Source organism: Xenopus laevis, chromosome 2L, assembly GCF_017654675.1.
Source record: "Xenopus laevis strain J_2021 chromosome 2L, Xenopus_laevis_v10.1, whole genome shotgun sequence".
Taxonomy (NCBI): domain Eukaryota; kingdom Metazoa; phylum Chordata; class Amphibia; order Anura; family Pipidae; genus Xenopus; species Xenopus laevis.
The window spans coordinates 29,064,316-29,084,830 of NC_054373.1; the positions used below are offsets into that span (position 1 = coordinate 29,064,316).

A 20,515-nucleotide genomic window follows, 5' to 3' on the forward strand; every position below is an offset into this window, starting at 1 on the left:
TGTTTGAAGGGGTTTGATTTAGTCCTGGCCAACCATTAGCTTTGCCCTCATCTCCCACACCCTCCATTGCCACCATCTTTACTGTAGACCCTGTAGACAAAAGGAAACATGAGCAGAGACTTACTTTGCCTTTGCACGCAGTGCAACCCATGACCGTTTCTCCTGTAAAATAAAAGATATTGGTAAATTTCACAGCTAATGTGAAGGCAACATAAAAGCTACAGAACATGGATATGACAGGACCAGAGAGTCCCTTTGAATTTCTCTAAATGCTAAATCTATCACAAGCTACTGTGTGTTTAGCCAGTGTTGGTTGGACATCCTAGGAGGGCTCAAATTCACAAACATTAGCTACAGATACTGCTAAATGCTATGAATTATATGGGGAAATAAGAAACAACTGATGGGAGTTGTTCATGGCTGGAGCCCACAGGGAACTCCTCTTATACTTTGACAGACCAGTCCAATGTCTATTAAGCTTGGGGACCAGAAAGGGAATTGGTTGACTTAGTGCAGGTGAATGAGAAAGTCCACAGTATCAGCAGCATCTATGGCCCTGCAGCTGTTACTGAACTAAAACTCACAGAATCCCCCCAACTGACTTGGTTGTTGGCTGGACCTCCCTAAATGACTACAAATTCTGGCAACTACCATTTCACAGTGACAGGGGCACAGACAAATCATATAAAAGTGATACTGATGAATCCCTGCACATTTGTGTTGATATGTTTTACTATTTCCATCCATTGAGCTGCTGTCCAACTGCCATTAACTGCTAACCTGGCTCATCAGTGACACAGACAACCTGCAGAAATGTGTTCTGTTTCTGCTGCTAAATAAATAATGCTATAAGATATGCATTTCCTCCCTATTTATTAATGATAAACATAAAAAGGTTGTAATATTTAGTTGGAAAATAAATGTACTTACAGAGAGAGCAGGTAACAGGCTGCGACCTCTAGCAATGATGCTAAACATCTGACAGATGTCGGCCAATCACCCTAAGCTGGAGCAGAAAGGGGCGGGACAAGGCCCCTGATTGGTTGAAGACACTGTTCATCTCAGAGTTACCTCCAAACCAGGTGTCAGAGCTGCAGCAGTCAGGCAAAGGTTTAGTTATAAAAAGTTACGTTTGTGCCAGGAAGGCTTTTATAGTGATACTGATACATCCCTATAGGAATCATAATTATTGGCATCACACTGAATTCCAGATATATCACATGTTCCTGTATTTATAGGTAGGAGATTCCAAAGGTAAACCATTGATATAGTGTAATAGTAACACTGGCCAAATATTAGATTTTGACATTAGTGTAAGATTTATTGCTTTACATTTGGGTTCCACCTGTTGTCCAACCTATTATGTGGAATGCTCGGGACCTGGGGTTTTTAGTGGAAGGGATCTTTCTGTAATTTGGATCTCAATAACTTAAGTCTACTATAAATCAATAAATAAATCCAATAGTATTGCTTTGCCACTCCCAAACCCAATATTTATACAGTTACTTTAAGTACAAGGTACTGTTCAAATAGACTCTATGGGAGATGACCTTCCTGTAATTCGGTGCTTTCTGGATAAGGGATCCCATACCTGTACTGTGCAAGGACATGTACAGATCCAGATATCTGAAAGTGACAAGTCAGGCTTAGGAAGATAATGCTGTCAGTGTAAATAAACTCTATGTGTAGGGCTGTCATTACACCTGTCTTTACTCTATGAAGTGGAAATAAAGTCCTGCTGTTTATTCAATGAAACTCTTATTATTGGGGTAAGTTTAATATGAGAGGGGACTCTTATGCTCCAACTCTAACTATGAGGCAGATTTAGCTGTAAAAGGTAGATGTGTATAACCCACCCCCCAATATTCCAGTGCAAAAATATGAGACATTATATCAAGGCTGTTTTAATAAAAGTGTAAAAGGTGTGACCTTAAAGGAGAACTAACCCCCTTAAAGCTAAAAACCCCTATTCATCACCGTCAAATGTCCCCCTCCCTGCTTCCTCCAGTGGAGGGTGGAGACTGGGGGCTTTTAGTTGTATTTTTAAAGCCATTCCCAGGACCCTCCCTGTTGCCCAGCCAATCCCAGGCCTCCCTACAGGAAATAATGATCAGAGTCCTACTTTTCCCCCATTATGGCAGCCCAGGGTGTCTGCAACAAGTAAGGACAAGAGCCAATGAAAAGGATAGACAACACTTTTAATATACTTATAGATTCTCAATTTAACACATTTAAAGAAATGGGTGATCATGGAAGAGGTCCATAGTACCAAAAACCGCTATTCCCTGCCTCCTTTTGTATATAACCAAACAATACATACACTGGTGTAACAACTGCAGCTGGATTACATTATCTTTACAATCAGTCCTCCCATCAGTGCTAGGATTTCATAATATTACATAAAACAATTTCTGCAATTGAAACAAAGCCTAAAAAAATCATACAAACGAGGAGCGCTCGTTACCTTTTATTCCCAGTACTAATACTACAGCAGTGTAACGGAGTGTTGCTTTCATAGCTCTGCTCAATGATAAAGTCCTGGTGCTGTACAGGCCAAAAGTGTGTAAAGGTCCAATGACTTCTTTAATTACAGTTTAGCATCCGAAGGCCCTGGTGAGAGTGTATTCACTGTCCTGGATTCATCCCTGTCTATTGAATAATTATCTGCAGCAATGCACCACCAGAAACTACTCATTTGAATCAAATTCTGTAATAAAAAATAAATTCAAGGGAGATTTAATTCAATGGAGCAGTGGCATGGAGCAGGTCCATTTCTCTCAGGCTGAGAGCAGTGGAGCCTACAGCTCAGTGTGTCCATGCCCTAAAGGAGAATGAAAGCTTAAATAACTGGGGGAGTGCTAAATGTTAGACACCCCCCAGTGATTATAATCACTTACCTGATATTCCAGGTTGCTGCTCCTATCAGCCGAAAACTGCACTAGCGAGTAACCCTGAGTCATCTTCTTCTTTGTATCTTTGTTCTTCAATGGTCCCTGAGAGATGCATGCACAGTACAGTGGAAAGGCCGGCTTGCTGCTCACAGTTCAGCTTTTACCTTGGTGTGGAGGCAAAAGAAGCATGAAGAGGATCACTCCCTGCTGCTTGCTGAAATTACCGTGGTCTGGTGCAATTTTCTACCAACAGAAGCACCATGTTATCAGGTAAATGATTATAAGAACTGGGGGTTATCTAACATCTGCCCCCTCCGCCCCACTGATTAAATCTTACCTTCTCCTTTATACCAAAGCTCCATTTATCCATTGCACTTCTCATACCACTCAGAATGCATAGGGTAAGGGTCAAAGTTTTGAACTTAAACAAATTAGAACAGTAGAGCTATCAGTGTTACTGGTGTTTGGTGAAGAGAACATGTGTAGTTGACGCAGTTCTAATGTACGTTACCTACTAATAAGAGAAATGGAGAACTTTTTCTTACCTAAAACTTTGATATGCTCAGCAAGTAAACATGCATTTGCTTTTGCAATTTTATATGTCCCACCTTCCAACAGTTACAATGTTAATGCATTTTCTTCTGCCTTGTGAAATGTTTTTGCTGGTCACTGCCCAGATTTGTTTTCACAATTAACATGAGCTCGGTGGGGCAAAGCTGCCTTCCAGAATAAGGCGACAAATGATCAGATGTGTGGGGATCCTAAATACTCAGAACTGCTCCAGTGCTCCAATAGTTGCCATATCCAAAACTTACCTTCTAAGTGGTTTTTGAGTGAAGGTGCTAAAGGATGAGAGGCGACACTTACTACAGGTTGCCCTTGAGAAGAAAAGATCTCCTGGATTCTCTGCATGGCCAACGACTTCACCAACTTTTCATTCAGCAGATTCATCTGGATTTCTGCAATAGGGAGAACAGTGTAACAGTCTGTTTGTGCAGATGCAGCTGCCAATGTTCTGTTGTCTATTTTCAGCCATAGCTTCTGCATGCATTTTCTAGCACAAGGCTGCAGAACTGCAATTAATATGCGACAAACAATATGATGAAAGTAAATGCACGTGCAAGTCAGAGGCATACTACGTAGGATTCATTTCCATCTGAGAAACCATGTAATAACATGTATGTCAGTGTAAACTAATAACGATATAGGTATGGGATCTGTTATCTGGAAACCTGTTATCCAGAAAGCTCCAAATTATGGAATGGCTATGTCGCATAGAATGATTTCCCTTTCCTCTGTAGTATCAAACCAGTACTTGATCCTGACTAAAATATAATCAAACCTTACTGGAAGCAAAACCAGCCTATTGGGTTAATTTAATGATTTTCTAATAGACTTCAGGTATGGAGATCCAAATTACGAAAACATCCGTTATATGGAAAACTGAACAAACAAGTATAGTTAAAGGAATGTGTTGCCTGATTCATAGATATACCTGATACTCCAATAACTAATTAGGCTTAAAATGTCTTGCCAGTCACTGAAACATGGGAAGAAGATTCTGCACACTGAAAACGTGGAAAGTTTCTTTCCAGGGACGATGCTCTTGTTAGAAAAGAAAAGATTTGCACGTGTGACTATAAAAGAGCAATTACTGGGAAAGCTAAGATGGTGCTGTGATGCCACAATTCAAAATTTTCCTGGGCCACTGCAGTTTTTTCCTAACAGGAGCACTGGCCCGGGGAACAAACCTATTGATTATATAAATAGGGTGGGTAGAAAACTGCATGTTGTCACAGGACACTGATAATGAAGGGGATGTCTTGTTACTGAGCACAAATGTTTTAATCCTGTAATACACCTTACACTGGCCATACAGAATCTGGACTGCTGATATGATCTGGTTGTTGGTTGGGGGTCCAAATAAGCATTTAAAAAATGTAATTCTATCAGAAGAAAAATAATCTGTTATACAACCACAAATGGGGAGTGTATGGGGTTTACTCTCAACACCAAAACATGATGTGATTCGATCAAATGGCCTATGGGCCGACATAAATGTGCAAGTAGAGCTCACTCTGCATTCAGGTCAGGAAAAACTTAATTTACTGTGGACTCTTAGAATTTGTATATTAAATTATATGTTATGTTATATGTCCCCTTTCAGAGCATTAAAATGATTAACAAATAAGCCAAACAACCCACAGCAATGAGTTACACTGGCTTTATGTTATGCACAATTAAAAACAAAAGGTAATTAAAGAAAACATACTCTTGTTCCATGAAGCTGAACACAATGGACTGTGCTGTAACAAAGCAATTGGGATCCACTTGGCCGTCCTCCCCACAAATCTTAGCTGCAACAGATAAAATATGTTATTCAAAGACTTTCTTTATATGAACTCTGTGCTCACAATACAGGACTCTTACCAACAATATCACTTCGGATTTCCTCGCTGATCGGGAAACGTTTAGCAGCATCTGGAGAAATGTATTTGGTGAAAGTGTGAACAGCATCTCGCTCTATACCTGCAGTGACGACACACAAATATTAGCAGTAATTTAACAAATAATGCCAATTTTAACATCCCGCTTTCAATGCAATTTAGTGTACAGAGAAGAAGTTCTTCTGGGCCTACTTTATTATACTATGCACAGAGCACACAGCTGTTATTAGTCTGATGAATTGTTAAAAAAGCGAAAATCTGTAAAACTAAAATGGAAGGGACAGAAGGCTGTAAAGGCAGTTTGGTTAGATCTGGATTAAATGGGTGGTTCACCTTTAAATTAATCTTTAGTATGTTATAAAATGGCCAGTTGTAAGCAATTTTCAATTGGTCTTCATCATTTATTTTTTGCAGTTTAAAGTTTTCTGACTCTTTCCAGCTTTCAAATGGGGGTCACTGACCCCATCTAATAAACAAATGGTCTGTAAGGCTACAAATTAATTGTTATTGCTGCTTTTTATTACTCATCTTTCTATTCAGTCCTCTCCTATTCATATTCCAGTCTCTTATTCAAATCAATGCATGGTTGCTAGGGTAATTTGGACCCTAGCAACCAGTTGGCTGACATTGCAATCTGGAGAGCTGCCAGCTAAATAAGTCAAGAAACACAAATAAAAACCAATTGCAAATCGTCTCAGAATATCACTCTCTTTGCACCCCGACTGACTTCACCCCCTGGATAGCGCAAATCTGCTTACCCTCAACACCTTTCTTGTGGGCCGAACGGTGCTCTCGTTTCAACAATGCACAGAGAAATATGACATTCCGCACTCGCAATTCTTCAGATATTTGCAGATCCGTCATTACGTGGACACCGCACTGAAGTCTAACATGACCGATACACTGACGTATTTTGAAATCATCTGTCACAACCGATCATACCCGCAACACTTGATCTCCAGACTATATTGTACTATAGCATCTGAAACCACGACCTTTCATCAACCATACATGACAAAATGGGAGGACGATTTAGGCTTTCCAATTTCTGACAAGACCTGGTCATGCATATGGGACACGGCCAAGCAGACATCCATTTGCGCAGTCTCTGCCGAACGAGCATATAAGATTATATTTCGGTGGTATTACACCCCAACGCGCATAAGTAAGCTTAGTGGCAATCCCGACCATGCACACTGTTTCAGGGGATGTGGGGAGCAGGGCTCTTTCTTACACACTTGGTGGACATGTGCAGTAGCCCAGGAATTTTGGAGGATGGTAGCCACTCTGCTCTCCGAGATCCTCCACCTCTCTATACCAGCCTCCCCACACACGTTTCTCTTAGGCATGAAGATCCAGGCCATACATTCCAAAAGTTCACATAGGCTGGTTACACATGTTCTAACGGCAGCAAGATCTTTACTAGCAGCACATTGGAAACAGACACGAATCCCAGGATTACAGGCACTCATTACCAAAGTAAATTGGATCAGAGCGATGGAATCCATACGTGCTAGACTTTTGGACAGGTGTTATGAGGAGGAGCTGGAGTGGCATCCTTGGACCCAGTACCTGGAACTGCTTAACACGGGGACAGCTGCTGTGATGTGAGATAGTGCCCATGGGCTGCGCAGGGTATGCTGCCTCACATTTGATGTACGTACATAGATGAACGCATTATCGCTATTTTCGCCTCCCTTTCCTTCTTTTCCATTTTCTTGTCCCCTTCTTCTCTTTTTTCCCTTTCTTCCCCCCCTTGTTATTTAATGATACAGTCGCTTTAGCACTTCTACTGGGATAGCCTCTTCATGGAGACTAAATGTCATATTATGCTGGCTCATTACTTTCAGTGTTGTTACATATGCTGATGTCTCCTTGATGGACTTTTTTTTGCATTCTATACTGTATTGTAGTAAATCAATAAAATTTAAATTTCAAAAGAATATCACTCTCTACATAATACTAAATGATAACTCAAAGGTGAACAACCCCTTTAAGTCCCATACATGCTAGCTTCACCTACATTTTTATCCAAATATATAGGATAACCAACCGCTGCATCTTGTAGAAGATTGTATTACAGTCTATCAAATTAACTTTCAGTATTTAGTGGCACAGGTCTCTAGGCAAATATAACCAGTCATTTGTGGTGCAATATAAATATTAAATACTATAAAAATACATTAATGAGATGAGGTAACAACCTGGCAAACATATGGCATGTGTTCACTGGTTTTATACAGATACAAAGAACCAGGGCAGTCTGAGAACAATGCTAAGTGATTTGCTGACTTACCTTGAAGCATGTGGGTTTTATATAAATCTGATTTTGAGGGAGATGTGGCAGCCTTACTCTCTACTTACATTCAAGCACAAAAACTGTGTTGTGCATTGTGCAATGATATAAATATATATAAATATAGCCCAACATTAGGCAAGTTTCATATATGTTTCATCTTTACTGATCTACTATAACCAGTTTACTTTTTAATGGAACTGATAGAGGTAAAAAAGGCTTCAATAAATTGACATAATTTTTTTAAAAAGGTGTCAGTAGGAAAAACAATAACAACTAGATTCCTGCTTTCATGGGGCTTAAACTACCCAGGTTGCACCTAGTGTGGTCAGCAAACATGCCTTTCCTGAAGCACTTACTTCTTCACCGAACACTTTTTATGAGACAAATAGAGAACTTACTCTTCATAAGCTTCTGAGACATATCTGTAAATCCTGTATGTGTGGGGGTGTCTTTGCAGACGTGGTATGCATGGAAGACTGCTCATTAACGGCACAGATTGATTGGGGCAGAGTTCAATGTGGCTGCTTGGAGGACCTTCTGTCTTCTGTTTAGTTTCCAAATGGTTAGAAGCACTGTCCCAGTGTCCAGTCCTTTCAACCAAGATGTATGATGTGGCATTTTAGAGAAATCCTGGGCCTGCAGGACACTAGAGACAAGTCTGGTCTTTTCAGAGATGGTGATACTGGTTCTGCCAGTGAGCTGTGCTTGATGGTGTTTAAACTGAACGCTCTTATCCTAGACCATGTAGTGGAGTGAAAACTTTTAACTTCCAGCCAGAATTTCTCCAAATGTTCCATTCTCCTGAGTTCCATAAACTGGATAAAATATGAGAGATCAGACATTAGGGAGCACCAACCATCTATCATAAAGGATGGTGTGCAGGGTCAAGTAAATTGAATACATATCAGAAAAAGAGAAGAACTGACCCATATAGCTGCACCCTCCCATCCATTGCATCCAAAGACTTGTGTATATTCATTAAATAAAATGTAACTAAACTACAGTTACATCGTATTTAATGATTATACACGAGTCTTTGGATGCAATGGATGGGAGGGTGCAGCTATATGGGTCAGTTCTTCTCTTTTTCTGATATAAAATATGGGAGAGACACATTATCTTGTAGCACCTGTTCCAGGGTCTTTGAAAGGCTGGACTTTGTCTCTTGGTCCTCAAATTTCAGACAGGATCGACCTAAGCATCAACAAAAAAGAATTATAAAAAGAATTATAATAAAGTCATTCACTCTTCTTAACAAAACACAACCAAATCCAAGCTAGGGTACTATGGTACAGGCACCTTCATTCCTGAAGCAGTACTGGATTATAATACTTTGGAATGTTCAGTAAGACCTACTTATTTAGTGAGGTCATAAAAAGTGAAGCTGGGGTTGCCAAATGAAGCTGATCCACAATTTAGCACATAGGCCATATGAAAGTCTCACAGTACAAGCTGCCGACAGACCTCATTCAATTGCCGTCTGCTTTTCACAGGGTTTGTGTAACCCAGATCTGGCTTTTTTCAATGCCCCTATGTAATAGGCTTTGGCTAAACAATGACGGCATGTACTCACCCTCTGACTTCCACTAATGGCCCCAACGCTCTCTGGATCTCACCAACTACCAAATGACCTTTGGCTGCTGACAACAACCCATGTACTTGCCTTCTGGCTCTTGCCAATGGCACCTTGAACATAAGTAACCTTCACAACTGTTCTAAATGGGATACTCAGGAGCCTACACAGGATTCAGACTTCTCACCATTCTGTTACTACTTTAGTTAACTTTGGCTTATTTGCACCTTTTTGTGCAACATCATCTTTCAGTTTTTAGAAAGTTAGTATACTCAGGAACTGAGCAGCTGTTAAAAGAAGATTCACTAGTAATAACTATAAACACAATATTAGCCTGATTCTGGTCCTACCTGCAACCCAAGTGGTATCTTACCAAGATCTCCAAAATGTGTAACTTCCATGTGCATCAGGTGCTTGTTGAGGGCGGCAGTTCTGCTGCTTGAGTAGGAGTCCATGTTTGCAGAGATTGATAGCCACATAGCTGGGTCCAGCAGCCTCCAGCAAAGCATTGTTTTTCGGACTTCTAGATGGGGAAAGTACTGATACAAGTGTTTGAGCTGATCAGAGAATGATAAACATAACAAATAATCAACATGTTACAATGTTGAATAGGATTTGTTATATGGGTACTCTCACAAATCAAATTCATAGCGGTAACTTAAAAGGGTTGTTCACCTTTGAGTTAACTTTTAGTACGATGTAGAGAGTGATATTTTGAGACAATTTGCAATTGGTTTTCATTTTTTTATTATTTGTGGTTATTTGAGTTATTTAGTTTTTTATTCAGCAGCTCTCCAGTTTGCTGTTTCAGCAATCTGGTTGCTAGGTTCCAAATTACCATAGCATCCATGCATTCAATTGAGTTAGAAAAGGGAATAAAAACAGTAGAGGACCTGAATGGAAAGGTAAAAAATAGCAATAATGATAAATATGTTGCTTTATAGAGCATTTGTTTTTAGATGGGGTCAGTGACCCCCATTTGAAAGCTGGAAGGAGTCAGAAGAAGAAGGCAAATAATCCAAAAACAATAAAAAAATAAATAATGAAGGCCACTTGAAAAGCTGCTTAGAATAAGCCATCCTATAACATACTAAAAGTTAATATAAAGTGAAACACCTTTCAGCAACATCAGAAAAACATGTCACAATGTTTCACGTGTTCCCCTCTCCACCTGCTGATCTGACGTGTCATTTAGCCAATAGAATATCAAGTCCCAAGAGGATCCAACTTGGTGAGTTTATTTAGTTATTGGTCAATTCAGAACAGGTCAGCAATTCAGTGCCCTTCTGAGAAAGAACCCAATAGGCTAATCAACTGGGTCACAGCAGTTTGGTCATCCCCATGTGTTGGAATCAGACAGGTCACACTTCTATCACACATGGATAATTGTGTTGCACTAAAGTACAAGACTCCGATGTTGTTTCCTAAGGAAACGCAGCCCAGTAACATAGAAGAGTCTAAAATTCATTTATCCTATGGAACGTCTGCAAGGCAGAGAGGAGACCTGTACAATCATTCATTTAATGTATGGCATATTTGGTCCGGAACTTTTCTCTTGTTAGAGGTTTTAGATATCTGTGAGAATCCTTGGTGGTCTAACGGTGGTGCGGCGGGGACTCCCACTGTGTCTTCCTCCTTCGCGTGCAGTTCTTTAATGGGGCGTGCACTTTGGTGCTTCCAAGTTTGACGCTGTGCTGTGTATGAGGGCCTGCGGTTCCTAACTCGTTGCCCAATGTGGTCTAGTTCCTGGGTGCGATTTCTTGTGTTCTGATCCGTTCTGACCCTGCCTGTCCCTGACCATGTCTAGTTTGCTGCCTGTCCTGACCATTGCACGTGTATTGACTATTCTCTTGGATCCTGCTTTCATACTGTGACATTGGTGTATTGACCCAGCTTGTGATCTTGACTATACTCTCGTCTCCTGATTGTATACTGCGCTGCCTGCTTGGTGTTGACCCGGCCTGTCTCTCGACCACACTCCTTGCTCTCCATTCCTGTTGCACGTACGGTTCCCTTGTCTGCCCAGAACTCTCTCCTTGGACTTCTCAGGCTAAGACCCGATGGCATCTGAGTAACGGAGGGCTCCCCCGAAGCGAAAGGCGGCTGTTATAGGCTGAACAGTGACCAGGACCTTAGGGTTCTTTCTCGGTTTGGGATACCAAACTTCACAATATCTGGCTAAAGTATTAATATACACTAACCAATTCTATTATTTTCAAAAATGGGGGAAAAGCTAAGGAAAGAGTTTAGGCTAGTTATTTGCTATTCAGTAAAGTTTTGCATTGTAACATACAGCACTACTGATAAGAGGGGCTTTTAATGATGCCTTCCCCTGCGGATGCGGAATTAAAATACTTTTCTGCAAATAATAAGACTTCCATATCCAACCCAACTTTTTTTTCACTTGACAATAATGGCTAAAACTACTAGTTTGGGTGCATGTCTAGATCACAGACCAGTGACAGATCATGGTATTGTTTTAAAGGGCAGCAGATACCTGTGTACGCAGTTTATCAATAACAACAACAAAACTAGAACTTATACTGAACATACATTCTGACTATTCTTTTATTTGGAAAAAAAAGTGATTATAATAGGAAAAAAGAAATATTCAGCACAAGCTCTGTTTATTGAAATCATGTTGCACAAGGAGGTAGACTGTCCCAGAGTCACACTGGCTTGTGGGGCACCGGGAAAAAATGCAGTGGGCCCTGGTCCTTTTGGGCCCCACATCCCTAAAAGCAAACAACTTAATGGTTGCTAAGGTATACTGCACCGGGCAAATTTACTAACTTTTAGTAAATATGGGAAAAGTTTAAATCAAGGCCAACTGAAAACTTGTCTTCGAAAACCACTTCCTACACTATTTAGCCCAAGATTTCCTTTTTAAAAGTACCTTTGAGAAATTAAAAAAAGCCCATTTATATGTTCTGACAATTATTATGATAGCATGGCTAATTAAGTGTTAGCTAGCCTAGCTTTCACTTCAGGTTTTATTGCTTACACTGGCAGCTCAGAGTCTTCTATCCCTGATATCCATAGAACTCTTCTGACAGAATTTTAGGGGTCGCCTCTTGCGGCGACCAATCTCCCCAAACGCCTTCCCTGTTCCTGCGCCGGCTAAAATGAAAAAACACGCAACAGTTATTTTTCTGAAGTCGCCCCACGACTTATATATATTCAAATTGCTGAAATGCAGTGGCCTACACTTCAAACCTGTTTTGTTTCACTTGCCTTGGCCTCCAAGCTTCAGTGTCAGGCCCGGACTGGCAATCTGTGGGTTCTGGCAAATGCCAGAGGGGCTGCTATAAGGTGCCATTGAAAATCAGTATTTAGTGGGCTGGTGGGGGCTTATTGGGCATCTGTGTACCTGAAATGCCAGGGCCTATTTTAATTCTCAGTCCAGACCTGTTCAGTGTAATATCTGAGCCTCTTCCCCTAGTGTCACTGGGGCTCATTTATCAACACTGGGCAGTTACCTATAGCAACCAATCAGTGATTAGCTTTTTAAAGCCAGCTCCAAGTAGAACAATGGATGCAGCAATTTGATTGGTAGCCATGGGTTACTGCCCATGGGCAAATTTGCCCAGTGTTGATAAATGACCCCCACTGTGTGCAACTATAATGACACCTCTGTGTTTCCCTGTTATTGGGAGCCGCACTTTATAAATAAAATATAATTTATGATCAACCCAGGATAAACAACACTCTGCAAAGTGGTGAACTCCAGCAAAAAAAAAAAAAACATCCAAACTTTGCTGGGTGTGCTGAAAGACACATCTAACCACCCCTAAATAGATTAGAAGACCCAACATTTACTACACTATACTATTCAATTTCTCTCTCTTTCTTGCTGTCTAATTCTGAGCTCCTTGGAACACTGGTCCATTCAGTTTGAGATTGTATAAGCCCCACATGTAAGACAACCAGCCAAAGGAGAGGGGACTACAGGGATCCTGAGAACTTTTTAAACCATTGTGAGTTCCCATTAGCCAATAACTGATGCCAATGTATCCACCCAAAATCCTTAATAAATACACAAATCATATTCTTGAGAAACAGTATTTTTTATTTGTATTATTATATACATAAAGTGAACATGACAAGCAAGTTATGTATGAAACATGATCCATGGTATTCTTCGCGAAATAAGATTTCCATCGACCGTCGCTACTCTGTCTCATATCTGAAAAACAAAATCACATAAGGAATTACATTAAAAGGGCAACTACAGTAACGTAACTAGAGGGGGGCGGGCCCTGGTGCGGGACGCGCAGCCACGCCCCCGCCCACTTCCGTTCGTGATTTTAGGCCCGCATTTCAGCGGCGCGTGAGCTGGTGGGGGGCCCTGAGGGGGGTGCGGGCCCTGGCCCGCTTGCACCCCCTGCAAGTTAATAGCACAGGGAGGGGGGGCTGAAAATGGTGTGAAAAGATCACATCTATTAGTAAGGCTTGCTGGCCCATCCCGGGAAAGGCCCATATCTTGTACCACAAACACATTACAAATCACCCTGTGTTAACTGTACCTTAATAATTGTAACACATATATATTTAACAGAATTATATATTGAATTTACAAATGAATTAAAGTGTTTGAGTCTTTCAGTGTTCTGTACTCTCAGTTAAAGGGATACCCTTGTCAGCCATTATCAGTGAAACATTGCACCTGGCAGTGGATGGATTAAACTTACTTGTCACTTTTCTTTTGGGCTGGATATAGATATAAACCATCTTCAATGTCTTCTTCTTTAGATCTCCCAACGTGGGCAACTGCAACCTAGCCAGGAAGCAAATAAAAGCAATACAAGGTAGTGCAGAATGTTGCTGTGAAATTAGACTGTTTGTTTTTGTTACTTTGGTGCCAGATCTTACTTGCCTGTTTTTCACTACCCCAGGCAGTCTAGGTGTTCTCTTTGAGGTTGGGCCTGGCCCTCGGCTACACATGTGCTACAGGTCTTACTACAGAGAAACACTTATAACGTGAACTTCAGCAATGTGTAAATGGCATTTACTAAAGGCAGACTTACATCCAGGACCCAATTTCAATAACTTACCGGTACTCTAAACAATATGTGGGTTCTATCAACGTAACCAGGGTAGGTCTAACACCAGTGTGGCTATATAGTGGACAAGGTGGCAAGCAATCCCAGACATCTCAAGTTTAGGAGTAACTAATGTAATTAATGTAACATCGATGGACAGCACTCTGAGATAAAAGAAGGAGAAATGGAAGAGACAGACATTTTACAAAAGCTGTATCTGGAAAATTCCCAGGAGCACCTGAATCAGGAAAACCCTTAACTGAACCAGATGTGAAGATATGAGAAAGATAATCCTACAGTAGCCTTCTCAGTCAGAAGCTTGTTGAGATGGGACACCTGACATTACTTCTTATAAGGATATAAATCATATAAAAAGGATACTTATCCGATTCTGATGCCATTCGGGTGTATAATCAAATCCTCTGAATGCCTCATGCAGCTCTGATGGGATCCTTAAGGTTCTTGTAGCTCTCCATATGGCCTTGGTTGTTTGGCTCAAACTGAGGCTTTGCTGATTTATTGAGAAATGCATCCAGTGTCTTTGTTATAAAGATGATGTTTTTGGAATAATTGTGTAAGGAGAATATTCCAACATGAGCCTTTTCTGTCAGAGATGGGACACCTGATGTTCACTTTATGACTTGGTCTTTTGTCCATATGGATATGGACTGGCCCTCCACCTACCCCGTCCATACCGACCATTAGGCCTTAAAGGAGAAGGAAACCCCCTGGGCGCAAAAACCCTCCCCCACTCCTATGTGTTGCTTACCCTCCCTCCTCCCCCCTGGCCTACCTGTCCCGCTGAGCAAATGCCCCTAACTTGTTACTTACCCTTCTGCGCAGGTCCAGTCTAAGGAGTGCACCAACACCATCTTCTTCCAAGCGATCTTCTTCCTGCTTTGACTGGCACATGTGCAGTAGGAGCATTTCGCCGGTACGGATCTACTGCGGATGCGCCAAAAGTCACGAAGTGAAATCGGAAAACTTCGTGACTTTTGGCGCATGCGCAGTAGATCCGTACTGGCGAAATGCTCCTACTGCACATGTGCCGGTCAAAGCAGGAAGAAGATCGCTTGGAAGAAGATGGCGTTGGTGAACTCCGTAGACTGGACCTGCGCAGAAGGGTAAGTAACAAGTTAGGGGCATTTGCCCAGGGGGACAGGTAGGCCAGGGGGGAGGAGGGAGGGGAAGCAACACAGGGGAGGGGTTTTGCGCCCAGGGGGTTTCCTTCTCCTTTAACTCCACGGCGCAATGTCTTCCAATCAGCCGTGCAGAAAGAAAACGCAGGCGACCAATCGGAGGCATCTAATATAATGTAAGTTATAGAAACATCGCACCTACAAACTACATGCATCCGAAACGACACAACTGTTGGATGTGAACGCTGCATCTTCATCCGACAGTTGTGTTGTATGTAGTTTGTAGATGTGATTTTCTATAACTTACATTGTATTCGGAGTCTCAGACTGGTCGCTTGCTTTCCTCTCAGTGCGTCGGATCAGAAGACATTGCGCCGTGGAGTTCAACGCCTTATTTGATGTTTATTCAGGTGTCAAATCTCTGAATGGCTTTTGCAGCTCTGATGGAATCCTTCCAGCAAGTGGTGTCAGTGCTGGAGCTTGGTTTATACGGCTGGCACTTCTTAAGAGAATATGGACTGGCCCTCCACCTACCCCGTCCATACCGACCATTATTTGTTGTTTTGATGTTTATTCAGGTGTATAATCGAATCCTCTGAATGCCTCTTGCAGCTCTGATGGAATCCTTACAGCAAGTGGTGTCAGTGCTGGAGCTTGGCATTCAGGGTCGTTCAAGCTCTCCAGATGGCCTTGGTGGTTTAGCACAAATGGAGGCCTTATTTTTCGGTTTAAAAGTTGTTCCCAGTCCATATCCTGAAAAACAGGTGAAAGTTCACAATGACTAAACATTCCAAAAACTAGAATGGCTGGAACAAGAAACTATAATGCGTTACAAATTTACAAAAGAATAAAGATGAATTTAAATAAAACAGTAAGGATTTATCAATATTCATTTGTGCATTTCTGCCTGTAAATCACAATTACGAGAATAGAAACTTACTCTGAAGAAGGGGTGCTCTTTGATCATTTCAGCACCAGCCTCGCCAGATCCAAGCCGATATTCTGGATCTTTTTCTAAGAGCTGCAAAAAAAACAGAGATTAAGTTAACACCCCCCTTACTAAAGTACTCGCTGCTTGTGTAATACACTTATGTCATATAGTGAAAATAATAACTATATTATTATGTGTATGACCTTAGTATAAAAAGTCACTAAAAGCACGTGATACTGATGTTCTAGGGCCAACTTACTTGATATATAAAATTAGAGACATCCTCTGATAGGTCTTCTGGCAACTCGATTTCATCATAACGGATGCTCTTCATTAGCTCAATTGGATCTTCGTCGTTGAATGGTAACTGAAAAAGAAAATCATTATTATTATTTCAGGTAAAACAATTTTAATAGTCATACAGATACCATCACTCAGTTCAGAAGCAATGGCTATACAGTATTTCTTATATATGATAAAGGGAAGCCAGATGCTAATCTGAGATCTGAGATGCTAATGTGACTATATTTAGTCACATTATCTTAGGACAATGGCAATAATACCAAAATGTAGGTTGATAATACAGAAAGTGTCTTTACCTCATACATGAGCATAATGTATACAGTGACTCCCAAGGCCCACCAGTCAGCGGCCATGCCGTATCCTATTTTCATGTAGATCTCTGGGGCCATGTAGGTTCTTGTGCCGCACATGGTGTTCGTACGGTCGCTGTATCCAAATCCTGAAACACGAGAAACACTGTAAGAAAACTGCAGACCTGGAGCCGGAGTATATGAGACTTTCCTCAACTGCTGCTTCCAAACTACTCACCCACTCACATCAGATTCAGGTAACATTATATTTTAAAAACAAACACTGTTATATTATACTATAATAATATTGTATGATCCTGATAACTATATGATTAGACTGTACTAGAAAGGCCTACAGAGAGATTTTCAGTTTACCTTGGTCAGTGTGCATACGCAGAGACTGGGTCCCACACACCTTTACCCATGGCAGCCAGTTTCCATATATCCCAGCCTGAACAATAATCCCAGAAAGTCTCCAACTGGAGAATAAGGACAAATAAAAATGCTATACGCCGAGGTAGAAAACGTAAGACAATCAGGAAAGCCTGTATTCTCCAGAATTAGAAACAACACTTACTGTCTTTGCTGAGGCCGAAATCAACGATTTTCAGATATCCCTCCTGGTCCAGCAGCAAATTCTCAAGCTTTAGATCTCTGCAATTAAATCAAATAAATAGTTAAGAAGTGTATATTTATATATTAGTAGTGTTAGCAGCATCTTCTGTAACTAAAGACAGTTTTACTGATATTAATACTTACCTATGTACAATGCCGATCTGGTGTAATGCCTCCAGGCCAAGCACTACACATGCGGTGTAAAACCTGAATAGAGAAAAAATAAAATCCGGTTGTAGTGATATATTCTGCTGTGATCCAACCCTGAAAGAACACCCTTGAGAATCACCCCCCCCCATTCCCATTTTACTCACATCACATCAGGTTCTTGCAGTTCTACATGATTTAGGAAATCACACATGTCACCTCCAGGTAGATGTTCCATCGCGTAGAAGAGGTGAGAATCCGTTTGGAATGTTCCGTGCAGTGTTATCAGGAACGGGTGTGCGGCATGACTTATCCTCTGTAGAATCTCCTTCTCTTTGAAGACACTGTGGGGTAAATCATTATCACCATGTGAGACCCATACAAGGGAACATTACACTTATCCTTATGGTCAGACACAGCACAATACAGCAGATAATAACCAAATGCAAATCATTCAAAAGAATGTGAGACAAATTCAAAATGTAAAAACAGAAAATTGTCCTACATTGTCCTCACAGAAATGGGCAAAACAACTCCCCTTTTACTCACCTGTTCAAGTTGCCCTTTTCCAAAATCTGTGCCTTCTCCAAGGCCTTGATGGCACATAGTTGTTTGGTGTTTTTGTTCTGGGCCAGGAACACCTGGAGGAGGAAGGAAAGTTGAATTACTCTGGATACATTAGTAGTAACTAAAACCTAATTATGGAATGTGTCACTCACCCTTCCAAATCCACCTTCTCCCAACACTTGTCCCAGGTTGAAATTTTCAAGTGAGGTGGGGGATCTGGGCTCAACAAGGCTGAAAAATAATAGAAAGAAAAAAAATTAAATGTGTTTTGTTCATGTTTACAGACAAGATTAATCTTAGGAACTATAATTCTGAGTCAATACAAGAGAATATGTTCCAAATCAGATACCTGTTAGATGGTCCTTCTATGCCCTGTGTTTCATCACATGGATCTGAGCCAAACTGAGGGATGTCAAGCTGAAAGCAAATAAGAACAGTGAGTGGTATGCAGAAAGAACATCACAATTTGATATTTGCATTATTTATAATGAATAATTGGCAAATGTGAACCTTGAAGCAAAGTAAGTTCTTGCCAAATTATATTCATTAGCTTTTTATAACTTAAGCAGGTTGACAAGCTTCAATGTCTGTTGAAGAATCACATCTGTAGTATCTACTTACTACTAAAGGATGACTGGAAGAGGTGGAATTCCCATCATCCTTTGTGGCCTCCTCTGGCTCAGATCCTTGCTCCTGAATTGGGTCTATGTATCCGCTGTTATTGGACATGCCAGCATGAATTCTAGGAGCTTCTAAATCTGCAATAATGAAACAGAATAGTCTTAATATGATGATACACAGTTAATTATTATCGTAAGAACAGTATTTGAACTATACTTCATAAACGGTAAGATGGTCCTACTTACCTGAAAAAATTGGCATCACTGGTGGTTCATATGCATTTGCTTTAACGCAAATGCTCACCAGGGCCTCTGAAGAATTAATCAATCCAGGGACCTCCACCTTGGCATCCTAAAAGACATATTAAGAAATTAGCATTAGCATGATGAAAAATTAAAAAAAGAACATTAAGTATACAGTTAGAAAATAAGTATGTGTATATATATATATATATATATATATATATATATATATATATATATATATATATATATATATATATATATATACCCTTACAATGTACTTACAAAAGAAAGCCAATTGAGATTGGTGGGGCTGGCAGTATCCCTGGTTTCAGTCTCTGCTGGATCAGAGCTCTCAGGCTCAGCAAGAGGAATGGCTGCTCCGGTGTTATGGGAAGAGCCAGGGTCCTCTTCATTTCCAGCAGACAGTGGAGATTCTACAACAATAAAAACACAATAGATGTCATAATACTAATACTGATGGTTACATAGTTGGGCAAATAATATAAGTTATGATAAGGACAAAATAATAAGTGCTTATTAGTAATGATCACACTTACCAAATGAAGGTGGCTGTGCCGGGTGGTCAGGCAGCTCTAGGGTGACAATATACTCCACCGGTGAGTCACAAATATCGGTGAGCTCCACTATCTCCACAAAATTATATTCATTTTCATGAATTGAATCAATCGATCTCTGTAGAAATGAACAAAGTTATAGTAATTAATAACCCCCCACCACCTATTAAGATATTTGTTTTTCATATATTGATTGTGATTAATATTCTACTGTTATACAGCAAAATCCAAGTTATGAGAAAATGTATTTTGTGAGCAATTACTGAAAAAGAGAAGAACAACTAATTGTGTTGATATGTGGTATCAGTACAATGTGTGTGTAATTATCTGCCTCTGATATGTAAGTAGAGCCCCATGTTTGAAGGGGTTTGATTTAGTCCTGGCCAACCATTAGCTTTGCCCTCATCTCCCACACCCTCCATTGCCACCATCTTTACTGTAGACCCTGTAGACAAAAGGAAACATGAGCAGAGACTTACTTTGCCTTTACACGCAGTGCAACCCATGACCGTTTCTCCTGTAAAATAAAAGATATTGGTAAATTTCACAGTTAATGTGAAGACAACATAAAGGCTACAGAACATGGATATGACAGGACCAGCGAGTCCCTTTTAATTTCTCTAAATGCTAAATCTATCACAAGCTACTGTGTGTTTAGCCAGTGTTGGTTGGACATCCTAGGAGGGCTCAAATTCACAAACATTTGCTACAGATACTGCTAAATGCTATGAATTATATGGGGAAATAAGAAACAACTGATGGGAGTTGTTCATGGCTGGAGCCCACAGGGAACTCCTCTTATACTTTGACAGACCAGTCCAATGTCTATT

General features: G+C 40.6%; 3 protein-coding genes across 3 annotated transcripts; all 3 read right to left on the reverse strand.

The window, feature by feature from the left end:
* Nucleotides 1–4,374: 4,374 nt before the first annotated feature.
* LOC121399825 (A-kinase anchor protein 10, mitochondrial-like) lies at nucleotides 4,375–8,195 on the reverse strand. Its single transcript, XM_041581636.1, has 3 exons — nucleotides 8,036–8,195; nucleotides 5,322–5,420; nucleotides 4,375–5,248 (listed from the first exon to the last, which is right to left on the reverse strand). The coding sequence occupies exons 1-3, from the start codon at nucleotides 8,055–8,057 to the stop codon at nucleotides 5,106–5,108; spliced, it is 264 nt and encodes an 87-aa protein (XP_041437570.1). The 5' UTR covers nucleotides 8,058–8,195; the 3' UTR covers nucleotides 4,375–5,105.
* Nucleotides 8,196–15,718: 7,523 nt separating this feature from the next.
* LOC121399822 (serine/threonine-protein kinase N2-like) lies at nucleotides 15,719–18,196 on the reverse strand. Its single transcript, XM_041581632.1, has 7 exons — nucleotides 17,845–18,196; nucleotides 17,675–17,737; nucleotides 17,493–17,569; nucleotides 16,922–17,064; nucleotides 16,582–16,689; nucleotides 16,332–16,412; nucleotides 15,719–16,144 (listed from the first exon to the last, which is right to left on the reverse strand). The coding sequence occupies exons 1-7, from the start codon at nucleotides 17,913–17,915 to the stop codon at nucleotides 15,962–15,964; spliced, it is 726 nt and encodes a 241-aa protein (XP_041437566.1). The 5' UTR covers nucleotides 17,916–18,196; the 3' UTR covers nucleotides 15,719–15,961.
* On the reverse strand, nucleotides 18,195–19,234 carry LOC121399823 (aurora kinase B-like). The gene is made up of 4 exons (XM_041581634.1): nucleotides 18,866–19,234; nucleotides 18,594–18,661; nucleotides 18,397–18,475; nucleotides 18,195–18,318 (listed from the first exon to the last, which is right to left on the reverse strand). Exons 1-4 carry the CDS (start codon nucleotides 18,971–18,973, stop codon nucleotides 18,223–18,225), a joined length of 351 nt encoding a protein of 116 aa, XP_041437568.1. The 5' UTR covers nucleotides 18,974–19,234; the 3' UTR covers nucleotides 18,195–18,222.
* Between the last annotated feature and the right edge of the window lie 1,281 nt (nucleotides 19,235–20,515).